Consider the following 14143-nt stretch of genomic DNA (forward strand, 5'->3'; position numbering starts at 1 on the left):
TATTTTTATTTTTTTGCATAACTTTGTATTTTTTTATTTCCGTTGTGGCATTTATAGAGGACGGACAATTGTATAACACGACACGACCATGGTTTAGCATAAATCCCAGGATTCAGGTCAAGCCAATACAGTACAAGTGCTGATTTTGCACACTTGCTACTTAGCTGCAGTGCTACACTTCATTAACTATTTAAATAAGCAAGATATATATTTGTTTAATGTCTCAATTCAGCTTTCAACATTTCTAGTGTATATCTGAAACCCAGAAAGCTACGAGTTTAAAGGCCCGTTCACACCAAGAAAGATTAACTATAACGATAACTGTATTAGCCTCCACACCAGAGGACGATAACGTTCTGTGTATTAAGTGCACACTGAGTTTTATTGTCTGCCACTTTAAAATGCTCAAGCTCTTTAAAGCAGGATGGAATATAATTGGCTGTAATTGTTTTTATCATTCATCGGAAAAAATCTCTCTGAAGTCTTGTAAGAATATTGTCAGAGGATGTATTGTGAAATGGAATAGGTAGGGATGTGTAGCTGTTCAGATAACCTTTGCAGATGACATCTAGGAAGGGAAGGGTGGAAACTGCTGATAGTTCTCATAGGATAAGAGGCTTTCTTATCGAATGAGTCACTGAGCAGATGTGTGAAGAGAATCAAATCCTTCTCAGATTACTATTACCGTATTGCTTTCATACTCTATCATTCACAAGTTTGAGATTGGTACGATTTTCTTCATGTTTTTGAAAGACGTCTCACCAAGTCTGCATTTATTAGATCAAAAAGAGAGTAAAAACTGCAATACTGTTTGTTTAAAATAACTTTTTTTTGTTTTAATATACAGTGTTTTAAATTCCTATGCTGAATTTTCAGCATCATTACTCCAATCTTCAGTGTCACATGATCTTTCAGAAATCATTCTAATATGCTGATTTAAATAAATAAAATAAAAACCAATATTAATATTTTCCTGGAAACCATAATGCTATTTTCAGGATTCTTTGATGAATAGAAAGTTCAAAAGAACAGCATTTCTTTGAAATGATAATCTAAGTACTATGTAAAAAACAAAAACACAAGTTCATAAAAATATATGCTTTAATTGTCATGGTATTGAGCAAACAAAGTGAAGCTTAACATTTTTACCAATTGAATTGAATCACCCATATTTGATGATGTGTTGTGGATGGTTGGAGAGCATCTTATTTTTTGATGATGAATCAAAATAATCAAATTCTTGTCAAAAAAACATGATGAAACTTGCTCTGCAAGTAAACAAGTCTAATAACCGGGCCCCAACTGTCAGATCTGACACATCAATTTAAACATCAACTTATCTACTGCCTGAAACTTTGCTACTTAAATTAAACCTTTATTATATGTGAATCAGAAGCAGCAGCTTTGCATAATAAGCATGTACAATTCCTTAAGTGCGCTAAAACGCACCTTCATAGTATTTATTTTAAAGCTATGTAAAGTCATACCTCATATTTATAAATAACTTACGTATATTGACACAATTAGATTCACAACCGATGTTTTCAAGATGTTTTATAGACAACCAGTGAAAGAGAAACTTGATTCCTATAAAAGTCAGACATAAGAGGAAAAACATTATGCCTGAATCTGGATACCTTTGTGAATTGAATCACAGACTTGTCAAGGTACAGTGTGATGACATGTCAGCTGAGAACTCAACAGATGAATGGTATCAAGGCCACTGGAATTAGTTTTCTCTGTGAACGCATGTCCCAACAGGGGAGAAACGGAGGAACGGGACATTGCTCAGTAAAACACACCCATGACAGCACTTGACGTAAATAATTCTGAAGGACAATTGCGCATTTCCTGTCAAAAATAAAAATGAATCTATAAAACAGCTATAACTTAAACTAAACTATAACTGACCACCACTGTATTCATATCTTGCTTACCAGAAGCTATATTTTATTGCAAACTAAAGTCTGTCACCTACCAAAGTCATCAAATTCTTACATTTAGCGACCTGACAGTTAGCTTCCAAACTGTACGATGTGATCACTTTTAGAGGGAATGAATGACATAAAAACTGCATATCACTCATATAATGGCCTTTATGTTCAGGGAAAGTAGCAGGTGACACTAAATGGAACATTATTATCTTTAAAGTACAATAACTTGTACGTAATTATTTGATTCCTTAAGTTTAATTACACACATGCGTGAACTTGCCGTGGACCTGCTTGATATTAAATAGCAACAGTAAGTAATTTATAGATTATGCAAATATTTTTGATTGGTTGGGGGATAAATCAGAACCATATTTGCAATGTTCACCTCTGAATTTTCCTGTAGTGCATTTAAGACTGCATTGTGATTAATTGAAACTGATTACCATCCAATGAAAATGCTTAAACCAAACACTATGACCCAAAGGAAACACAATGGAACAGTAATACTAACTGTAGGCAAGATCCAACGTGTGTTTTGGTTAGCAGGTGGTCTTGTGGCTTGCTGATAGCATATAATGCATTGATAGTGTTTTCCCACTCACTCTTGGTTAGATCCTTGGGGATCCTGGGGTTCAGGTTGCACGTAACAGAGGCTATAGGTTGCATCTTGAACTGCCCTGCCCTCTGTACGCTTGTCTTTTCTCTAGCAGATGGAGCAGGTCTTGGACCCTGAAGCTGGATTGGATTTTGCAGCTGTTGACAAACAAATACAAACACAGAATCCAAATTATAGAAATGTGTTAGATCATACAATATATGGCTGACAGGATGTGGACACTTTCTTGTAATTAACAGGATTGGCTATTCTAGTTCAGATCTGGGTTTTGTGAAGACCAATCAGGTTCTTTTGAGATGAATACATTTCTTGATGTTTCATTACATCTTCAGGTCAGATTTTTGCTGTCTGGGTTCTTTAAAGCTCCAATATATAGATGGTTTTCTAAAGAACTAGAGAATAAATATTAATAAAAGAAAATGATTTATTTTTGTGGAAGTCAAAGATATTTTTTATGTCATCAGGCTATAAAACCTTTATTATAGCAGCAAAGTGATGACCATCTCCCTTTTAATCTGAATATTTTTTTTAATTAAATGTTCAACAAGCACATATAGTTGTGTTTGGGTGTCCACATACTTTTGGCCATTTAGCATTGTCAGTGTACACTACTGTTCAAAAGTTTGGTGTCCCTAGGTTTTATTTATTTATTATTTATTCTGCAAGGATGCATTACATTTAACAAAAGTGACAGTAAAGACATGTTGTAATTAATAGTAAAATTACATTTCAAATAAATGTCTATTCTATTTCTATTCAACAAAGAATCCCAAAGAAAAATGTATCATGGTTTCCACAAAACTATTAAGGAGCACAACTGTTTTTAAAATTGAAAACAATAAGAAATGGTTCCTGAACACCAAATCCGAAGGATCTGAAGGATCATGTAACACTGAAGACTGGAGTAATGATGCTGAAATCTAATCACAATTTAGCATCACAAGAATAAATTACATTTCCAATGTATTCAAATAGAAAACAGTTATTTTAAAGTGTAATAATATTTCACAAGATTACAGTTTTACTGTATTTTTGGTCAAAGAAATGCAGCCTTAGTGACCATTAAAATACTTCTTTCAAAAGCATTTAAAAAAACTTAACAACCCCAAACTTTTGAGCAATAGTGAACATTGGTGTGCCAAATGTCAACCTGAAGGTTTCATCAAATTTAGTACAAATACAGTAAACGAAACTGAATAAAAGCTTAAGCAAAAGACTATCAAAAATTCAAACCGTTGTTGCCAGCTGCTTCCTGTTTGGCTTTAGTTGCCTCCTCCAATTCCTTTAGTTTCGACTCATATTCCTCCTGCCTCGCTTTCCAATTCATCCGGTTGTTCAGAATGCCATCATACATTGGCTGGATGTCCTTGTGGAAACGAGAGAACTCCTGTGGAATAATAAGAGAAGAGGGTTGCTAAATGATTCTTACTGACCAAAACTTTTTCGTTTTGTTTTTGGCATTAATTTCATGAAACAGAAATTGATCAGTCTCCTTCATTCATAAAGGTACCTTGTAGACAAAAGTACAGACAAAGTCGATAAAACCACACTGAAGCTTTGGCAGCTCAGCAGCTTTGTTCCTGTCCATCATGGGCTAGATTAGGTGAAAAGATAGAGACCAAATTTTTTTTTAACCAAATGTTTCCAAGATGGCCGCTTTTCTAGTAGAATTACCACCAATATTAGAATGGCAAATTTTGTGTGAAAACAAACCGGTACTCACGATGGGCTGTTGCTCAAGAACAGTCCTCTCAAGATCACCCTGCTCCCAGAATTCAGCTGCTACAGAGAGGGCAACCTAGGATGGGACACATCACGCTTTGTATATTCCAGAGAAGCAAAAGAGAAGTTATTCTTCAGTTGACATCTCCTACCTTGCTCTGCACCTCCCATGGTTTCGTGATAGCTGAGAGGTCACACGCTGTCATCATCATCGCCCTGTCGATTAATAAAAATATGAAAAAATTAAAAGCACAAAAGGATTCTTTTTAAAATATTTATTTTGCCAAAATGCCTAATGTAGCTATAAATGGAAACACTTACATTACGATTTCTTTCCTTGTTGTTTCAAGGGACATGAAGTCCACCCATTTTTTCTCCTCTTCATATGTCTCAGAGAGATCCACAATTTTCTGAAACATTGTCCTCTTTCTTTTAGGTAGAGAAAAAAAGTTGAGCGGAGTACATTTCTGTTTTAAATTTAGTTTTTAATTCTTTAAAAATGAACAGCCAGGGTCACTATGAACTGTAATTGTATAAAAAGCTGCATGACAGCATATGAGTTTGAAACAACATAATGATGAGTAAATCATTTCATAGTGGCATTTAAAACATTCCATTGTTACATATTGTAACTTACTTGAAGTACAAGGCAAGATCAGTTGCGATAATGGCAATATCAATGAGGTGGAAGACATGCTCTGTTTGTCTTCTGTTGAGGTTTTGGAAGATGTTTAATGACTAAGGAAAAACAAATATGTAAGTATCAAATCAAATTAACATGGAAGCTTACATTCTGGACAGTTTGCTCATACCTCATCGCCAAGCAAGAATTTGCCAAAATCCAAGTGATGCCTCTCTAGTATGGAGGATCCATGCAGCTTGGCAAGAGGATTTAGGGACCTAACCACACAAAATACAAAAGTAATGATGATTATTATTATTATTATTAGAAGCAATAGTAGTACAAGTAGTAGACAAGTATTAGTAGTTTACTGACTTCACTTGGTAGAGATTATTCGTGCCTCTGTGGTCGATATCATGCAGGAAGCCAGCAGTGATCATGGCCATCACCTCCAAATCTGAGTAATACCTCTTCAGTTTGCCTGTCTGGCTCCATAAATACAAAAACAAATATTCTCATTAAGATTTTATTATTTTGAGTATGTGTTTTAGTGAACAAACTCCATCGCACACCTGCAGGTGATAGGTGCGTCGGATAATAGGACCAAACAAGTTTGTCGTTTTAGCAGATAAGGAACTCCCGCACACTATCGTTACTTGCAATTTAAAATGAATGTTTATTAACACACAACGTTTCGGTCACACGACTTTCATCTCCTGATGAAGGTTGTGAAGGTTGTGTGACCGAAACGTTGCGTGTTAATAAACATTCATTTTAAATTGCAAGTAACGATAGTGTGCGGGAGTATGTGTTTTAAAAATGTGTCATGAACAACAAAGTCAAAATGATCAAATATATTTGTCTGAGCAACCTAACTGGGCATGAGTTTGGGCAGGGCTATCCGTCTGTCTAACTAAATGTGTTTTAAATATTTACTTAAATGAAAAATACATTTTGTTTGGACCCTAAACAAGTGCTTCTATAGCTCACTACACTAACATCATGGTTTAAAATGAACTGAAAACATCAGATGATAGTGGCTTCCAATTGCATAAATGTAAATGCAAGCTGAGCAGGTCATACCGTGAGTAAAGTGAACATGGTTTGCCCAACATTGAAGCCATGGCGCCAGTTGTGGTAGGTGATTTTCCTGTAGCCTTTGCTGACTGAGTACATGAATCTCACTAAAACCTAATTAAAGCAGATAGCAGCCATTTAACATATTGTTTTTATGAAATCAAGTGTTTTTGTCATCATAAACATGAAAATGTACCTCCTGAGGGATCTGAAACTTTCTAACCACCCCAACTTCATAGTACATCTGGATCCCACACATTACAAGCTGCAGTTCAGTGCAGTCAAAGTCTGAAAAATGGAAGGCGTAGATCTCAAACTTTTTTGGGCCAGGCAGCTCTTTTTTCTGCATGAAAAACAACAAACAAAAAAAGTCAGACAGTGCATAACTTTTTGACAACACAAAACCAAGTATTTAGAATAATTTGAAGAATGGAATATCAGCTGAAACGCTGTAACTTGAACATCCTTAGCATATTAAGAGAGTCACAATAGACATCTGTAATGTTATTGCTAATGGTTTCCTATTAAAGGCGACTTTCTTTGTCTAATTTATCTGAGAACGTTGGGATCAGCATGTACCCTGATTTCAAAAATCTTGAATTAATAAGATAAAAGGAACAGTAAACAGTACCAGAATCTCCAAAAGCTCGTCCTCCTCACAGTCTCTTGGCTCTTTGTCAAAATATTGTCTTGTTTTCTAGAATAGTAATACCAAACAGAACAAAAATCAATTACAATCAATTACAGTACAATACAATAAATGAAGTCACATGGAACTTACAAGGATATTTTGAATTTCATCATCTCGACATTTGACATGGTAAAGCACCATGTCCTGGGCAATGTCCTTCCTGTTCTCCAGCCTATTAATTTTGTCGTAGGTGTCCGTGTTGAGGGCCGACCAGCCCAGAAACTGTGTCAAGGCCTATCAAGACAACAACGCATTGTTCCATGACTCAACAAGTCAGTCGTGACCCATCTCTGTCATTCTACCAATCAATTGATCAATTTTACCTCCATGAGTTGTTCATCATGGTCATCAAATGGTTTGCCATCCTTCCTGTTGTAGAAAGTTGCAACCCCAACAATTTCTTCTTTTTTGTTGACAATTGGCAGACACAGCACATTCTTTATGGTCCATCCACTGCTATCCAGAGCTTCTTTCTACAGAAGCACAAAGTGTTATTACTGCAATTCAAGGCAACTTCAACCATTAAACATGTTTTAGATAGCAAAACATATCTACCTGAAAGTTGAACATCTCCTCTGATGCTGCATTCATGATGTTGCAAATCTGGAGCACACAATAAAAGTCTATATATAAATATATATTTACTAAAAAAAAAAATCAAGCTTAGTTTGTTCCCAAAATAATAAAGGAGTAACTTACTAATCCATTTTCTGCTACATATGTGGGCAATCCACTAGACAAAGCCCAATGATCTGGAGTTGGATTTCTGTGGGGGGGAAAAAGAGAGAGAATGTCTTTTTGTTTTATAATGCCATTTCTTAAAATGCACACTTTGGATATAGGACATCAGAAAAAAGGCTACTATAAGAAAATAACAAAACTTACGGTATGACCTTGATGTCCTCTTTTCCGTGCAAAATATAATCAATAACTTTGTAGAAAATTACTTCCTAAGTGAAACGAAAGATGAAAATTTGATTTTATCAGCATTTTAGAGGCAGAATTATGAATTTCTGTCATAATTTACTCATGTCATTCAAACCAAGTGTGATTTTTTTGCAAAAATGTCCAAGCTGCTCTCTTCCATATAAAGAAAGTGAATGGTGACCACAGGTGTCACTGTTTGGGGAAAAAAGCAGCTCGGACATTCTGCTAGATTGTTCCATTAAAAAAAAAGTAATATGGTTTGCATCATTGGCATGAGGGGGAGTAAATGATGAAACGCTTTTTTGGGGATTTTTGGCTGAACTATCCCTTTAATTTGAAATATGAAAAATGCAGCCTACTCTTCCGTCTGGAGTTACAGGGCCCGAATAAGGTGGCTGCTCTCCCATCAACACTGGCCAAATATCAAAGAACTCCTGCAAGAGAATAAAACCACCAGGTCAGACTTGGAGAGAAACAGGACAGACTGAAGCCTCTAAATTAAGCATGTAGCCTTTGTTCCTCTCAGCAATTATAGTGATTGACGTACCTTTTCCTTGGTCATGTCCAGCAGGCCCACAGAGTACCTGTCACAGTTGAGGTAGGCTCGCACGGTGTACAAAGCTTTGTGAAACTGTCGTTCAATGTCTGTGAGCTCTTCAAACACCTTGTTAGCTGACCACAACAGCAGCTATGCATGAAAAACATAAAAAATGCATTAAGAACCATATCTTTTTCTATTCATTTTTAACAATTTCACCAGCCAGTGTTTGCAAGCTTATGCAGACTGACCTGTCCTTTACGTGTTTCACAGTTATGAAGGTAGCTCAGATGAAAGATCTTCAGGTTCAGAGAGCCAACTTTCATATACTTTAAAAAAAGCTTTGAGAAAAAGAGGCATATTTTGAAAACTTTAAAGAAAACAACATAATGCCAAGTATGCTTAAATGTCTCAGTAAATGCCAAGTACAGTATGTCTTTAGTGTACAACATTTTATATACAGTAGTCAACATTTGAAGTGGATCAAAAACCTTTCATCAAAGTTATACATGAATTTTGAACAATAACCGTTCTTGTCTCAGCACAACTTTGATTCACTTTTTTGATCCACTTCAAATATTGACTACTGTATATACATTTTTTTAACTCTTAAAGGGGAACTATTAAGACAAAATAGGACTCTCATCGATCTGAAGTTTGCGCACGAAGCGTTGGTATTAACCCATCTTTCAGAATCAACCTTTTTGAAAATCCAGCGTTAAAAAGGCCCTTGTTTGTGAAGCAGTCCGGAGCAAAAATTATTGGCACAAACGTATGACTTGAGCGATTTTCTTCGGGACATTTCCTTCGAAAATGAAATTTAACCACAATGTCCTCAGTGACTCAGATGGCAGGTGTCTATGGAGACTCTTATGTGCATTGGAACATCCCAAAACACAACAATAGTAATGCCTATTTGGCACAGACATTGTACAACTCCAGCAGCAACAGCGAGGATACAAAAATGGAGGACTTTGTGCTTCTCACTCAGGGCTGTGTCTATGCTAATAGGGCAGATGGCCACCGGCTGTGGGCGGGGCTTATCCCTACAATGACGTCATTGTAGGAGGGAATCTGAATCAGCGAGTTCGAATAGACTGCTTTTGATTTATGGGAAATATAAAAAATGAGTGAGTGGATTTTTACCATTAAATGCTGGTTGCTCTTACACACTGTGGACACATCAGTGTTCAAACACCTCATAAAAGTGAATTTTGCAAAATAGTTCCCCTTTAAGTCAGATAGACTCAATGCAAAAGCAAACACGTATTACCAGGCATTATAGAAAACAATATATACTGTTTAAAAAAAGACAAAACATTTTTTTTAAATTAAATTTATTGTAAAAATTTAATAAAATTCTTGTCTTTTTTTTAACAGTATATATTGTTTTCTCATATAAAATCTAACTTGTAATGCAAAAAAGTTTATTGAAAGTTGTGCTTGTGCTATCTGTACTCTGTGACATTCAAACATTTGTTTTGAGGCCACTGTATTAATAATAGGTGGTGGACAGAAAAGGCAGACAGACAGACACTTACATCCTCATCTTCATCTGTGAAATGGGGTCCAGTAGTCTTGTTGACTGCCATGATGATGGCTACTATGTCCTTGCCGTTCATAATGGGCGTGGCCAAGATGTTGCGCGTGGTGTATTCAGTAAGTTCGTCAACGAATGGGCTGAAGTGACTATCCTACAGTGAAAGCAAAGTTAGTTATGTCACACACATTGCACACTGTCCCCACACATTTATACTTGTATTTATCACTCAATGCAAATTGTCGTAGGAACTTTGGATTCAAATTTGTTTTCTCATGATGTTAATTAACCACAATATCTCATCCACAGATGAAACGCGTATATTAGAAAATAACATCTTTAAAAGACTCTTTTTACTGATATACTGATAACCGACTTTTAATTGTGGCACTAACTTCACATTTATCTGACAATTAATTATTGCAAATGGATTCATTTCTTATGGATATTAGAAAGAAAATTAAGTGTTTTCGCCCTTGTTTAACAAATCAAAATAATTGTGTAGATGCCATAACCCAAACAACATACTGTAAAAATTATTAAATGAACAATCTTTTCTCTCACTACTGTGAGGAGATTTGGTCATTACATAAATGCCACAGGTAAAATAATCCTTCATGCTGGACATAGGTCATGGTGGCATATTGAAATAAATGGGATTATGTCAAGAGGATTTGCAGAGCCTCAAAATATGACCATAGCTGCAGTCTAATAATGTATAATAAAGTAATTAGACTCTTTCAATCAAGTTTTACAAAGTGTGTTTGATCTGTGTACAGATGTTTCAGAGTGGTTCGTACCTGTGTAACATCCTTCACATTGACAGTCTTCTTGGTTTGAGCCACATGTCCTACTATACCCACGTCCAGAGGGAAGACGATCTCAGAGTCTGGAGCCACCACACAGTCATCGAGCTCAGAATCTTTATTAACGTTGAAGAGACGCGTAGCCAGCTCAGCGACGCCGTTCCGTTGTCGATACATGAAGAGGCTACATCGGTCGGCATGGATCAGAGCGCTGATCCTCTGCAGAATCTTAAAAATCACCTTCTCCATATTGACGTTCTCCTGCATGTCTGTAATGAGATCGTAGAACATCGCTCCCTCTTCTATCGAGCTTATGGCCTTAAAACTGTCCACATCCACTTTCGACTCCGGTATTTGCATGATCGAGGCCACGGCACCAGGTTTGAGCTTTTTGTCAAAATAGCTCCTGGCAAAATCTGGATTTCCATCCAGGAACTTCTCCACGTCTTCCTTTTTGACACTCATCGTGGGATCTTCTGGCCCAGTCCCAGTGCTGGCAGGTAATGGCCAAGGAATGAGAGTTCAAATGAGTTTTCAGGACAAAACAACTGAATATTTACAGCATATAATCCTCAAATGGTTGAGAAAAAGAGAAATCGTGAGATGAGACGCCTGCCACCGCAGGGGCAACCCGTGTCCAATCTAACTGTCATCAGCAAGGTGTTTTCCTAATAGTGTTGAAGGTGAATCAGGATCTGCTCTAGTAAAACTGATCAGGTGACCTGCATCAAAGCCTGAGCCCACAGCTGAAACTGACCAACGTCCTCCTCTGAACTCTCCTCTGCTCTCTGTGTCCAGGGAAAAGAAGAGGTGCTCTTAACAACAGTTTTAGAGGAAAAGCAATAAACATAAAGTATGAGTGGTAATGCACAATCATATGCTTTGTTCCTCTTTGTGTCTTCTCCCAAAAGCCTGGCCTTTATGCTACAAGCTCTTTAAGTTCTTATTAAAAACACACTCCTTATTACTAAGCCCTATTTAACCAGGCCACTAGCTGATTATCTCAGCACCCCAGTTGTCTTCTTGCTCAGTGTGACTGATGCAATGGGAGCCGTGAAAGGGATTTATATTATGCATTATTATTATAATGCATTATAATATTGCGTTACTCCCCAAACAAGTAACTAACTGAGTTACTTAGTTACTTTTTATGGATTGTAATGTGTTGCGTTACTTTTTCTCATCTGGGCTGGGCTTGCTTGTTTGCTTTTTGGTAACATTTTAGCAAATGTATAGGCCCTTTCACACCACTAGTTAAATGAATAAGCCTCTGGCTGAAGGAAATCAAGCAAATTCACGCCTATATAGTAGAGGCAAACAAACTGTTTTTCCAAAGTAATTTTTGCTTTTTAGTATAATGGAATTGGATCAAAGGTCAGCAGCAAAGACATTGGTTAATAAAGTGAGATACATGAACTATATTTATGTAATTTAACATTTAATTATTGCAGATTTGCATAATATTCTGAGTTTTTATACATTTTGAGGAATACTGAATATGGTTTTGTGCAAGATGAGTAAATGCATGCATTTAGTCTACAACTATAACCATCATGTTTAGACAGTGCACACAATGCCTCTGCTCCTTGCTCTCGATTTCACTCAATATGGGGACAGGAGAGCTGTCAGTCAATAACGGGAATACAAAGTAACTTGCATTACTTATTTGAAAAAGTAACAGATATTTTGTTGTAAGTTTAAAATTAATGTGTAACTTTACTAGTTACTTAGAAAAAAGTTATCTGAATACGCAACTTGACTAAATTCATCTAAATTAAAAAAAAAGTTACAATAAAACCAGCAATTCTTAAAAAGAGTCAATATCTGTATTGCATCATAATTCTATGAACACCTCATTTTGTATGGCAGTAACATGATAAGCTTGTGAGTATATATGTGTGTGTGTGTTCTCCAATATTGAACATATATATTTACCAAAATAAAATAATAAAAAACTGACAAATTATGTTAGTAATAAATTACTGAAAGATGTGGGTCTAGATGGAATAACGACACAGTCTTATTATAAAATACCTATAATCTTTTGTTCAGGTAAAGTACATATCTATATAAAGGCCTCATATCCATCTTAAGCAAAAGGTCATGAGGATAATCAGCATATTAATAGCTCCATACAGTGCGTGCACAACACAAGTCACAGCTTGTGAATACGGAAGGTGAATACTGGTACATTTCTATTGTATAGCTGAACCCAGCAGTGTAGAAGCTGTACATGATTATTAGTCAAATGTATCCAGCTGTCAGTTAGTTGCCCAGGTACACAGGCAAACTAAATCAGCCTGTTAAACAAAATGCTGCTTCTTTGGAGAAACTTGGAGGTTTCAACTGGAGTCAACTCTCAGTACCGTCTACAAGGGTGACATCAAACCCATAACCAATAGGATTTCATCAGCCAACATATTGATATGGGTAACTTGCTTCTATGTACAAATTTCTTTATTGTGTTAATGTTTGTTTGGCCTTGAAAATTATATGCAAGACATTTGTATCCTTTGACATGACAAGCAACACGTTTTATAAGTAAGTTTCTACCGTCCTGACCAACATAAGGGCAGTAAACATAAAACCTGAATCCAGACCTGAGTGAATTTTGCTTTAGTTCTTTTGTTACTGTACCACCTAGTGTTAAGCATCAGTAATGTTTTTGCTGATAAGAATAATGCCATACAGGGACGAAAACAAAACAACAAAAATTATTGAAAATTAAAAACAAATTCTCAAGCCCTGGTAAATAAAAGACCTCAAGAGTCAAGACTAAAAGGTTTTAAAGAATCAGAAGACAACATAAAGTGTTTTTTGTAGTCTGAATGCAGCTTTTGTCACTACCTAAAATGCCCACAAGGGCGCAGTAGACCATAGTTTGACTCATTTCACCGAACTCATCTGAACTTGCTTTTCTTTCAAGCGAAAGATGTTGCATTTGTGTAGCCTACAGTTTGACTGAACGCAACTGATCTCGACTTTTTCCTCAAATGCGGTCCTTGGATTGACAGAGACTGGATGGGAGGGGGGTGGGGGGCTGCCTGTGTCACTGGGTCTTTAAAACTTGAAAAAATTTATAAATATGACACAGTCGGAAAGTGCTAGCTAGCCACACATGTATTTGTTAACCTGTAGCTAACACAGATCTTTAAAAAAAAACGTATTCTCTAAACTGGAGCATGAAACAACAGATGTGATTCCAGAAAACTAGTCTAATCTAGTGCTTCAGCTAATTGGAACATGTGCATGGTCAGCACTTGTGTATGAATTGTGTACTTGTGTATGCCTTTGTTTGAATAGTTTCATAGATTGGCCAGGAGAAAACCATGAGAACATGGGGGATGTGTGGGATTAGGATCAGGGCTTATGGGTTGAGGTTCACGACAACAAACAAAACAAAAGGGCTATAGATGCATTTCTGTGTGTGCTAAAGCTGAAGGAAACAGTTAGCAGGAATTGAGGGTATCTACTGAGAAACAATATAATGTGAAAGGTTTAGTCAAGTTAGAAGTAATAGTTAAACAGCAATTGTTAAAGAGCAAACAATATGTTACACTTTCTGACCTGTTAAACTTCTTAAAGGGATACTCAATCCCAAAACATTTAAAATGTTGCTATTATTTACATCATCCTCACATTCCAAACCTGTTTGACTTTCTTTCTTCTG

General features: G+C 36.3%; 1 protein-coding gene across 1 annotated transcript; it reads right to left on the reverse strand.

Moving 5' to 3' along the window:
* Positions 1-817: 817 nt before the first annotated feature.
* On the reverse strand, positions 818-11511 carry pde6b (phosphodiesterase 6B, cGMP-specific, rod, beta). The gene is made up of 22 exons (XM_079585643.1): positions 10468-11511; positions 9669-9821; positions 8379-8468; positions 8137-8277; positions 7949-8023; positions 7548-7612; positions 7362-7428; positions 7218-7265; positions 6986-7135; positions 6753-6896; positions 6603-6668; positions 6168-6314; positions 5978-6085; positions 5270-5379; positions 5085-5172; positions 4910-5010; positions 4594-4701; positions 4425-4488; positions 4274-4348; positions 4061-4144; positions 3784-3937; positions 818-2687 (listed from the first exon to the last, which is right to left on the reverse strand). The coding sequence occupies exons 1-22, from the start codon at positions 10936-10938 to the stop codon at positions 2638-2640; spliced, it is 2559 nt and encodes an 852-aa protein (XP_079441769.1). The 5' UTR covers positions 10939-11511; the 3' UTR covers positions 818-2637.
* Between the last annotated feature and the right edge of the window lie 2632 nt (positions 11512-14143).

The sequence above is a fragment of the Phoxinus phoxinus genome (genome assembly GCF_949152265.1).
Source record: "Phoxinus phoxinus genome assembly, chromosome: 17".
Classification (NCBI taxonomy): Eukaryota; Metazoa; Chordata; class Actinopteri; order Cypriniformes; family Leuciscidae; genus Phoxinus; species Phoxinus phoxinus.

Bases quoted from the DNA above. Each gene is read 5' to 3' on its own strand.
- pde6b (XM_079585643.1), bottom strand. From the start codon at position 10,938: ATGAGTGTCAAAAAGGAAGACGTGGAGAAGTTCCTGGATGGAAATCCA. The intron at 5,173-5,269 runs GTCAGTAAACTA...TTGTGTGGTTAG, and splicing joins AATAATCTCTACCAAGTGAA to GTCCCTAAATCCTCTTGCCA. The intron at 4,702-4,909 runs GTAAGTTACAAT...TCTACCTAAAAG, and splicing joins GATCTTGCCTTGTACTTCAA to AAAGAGGACAATGTTTCAGA.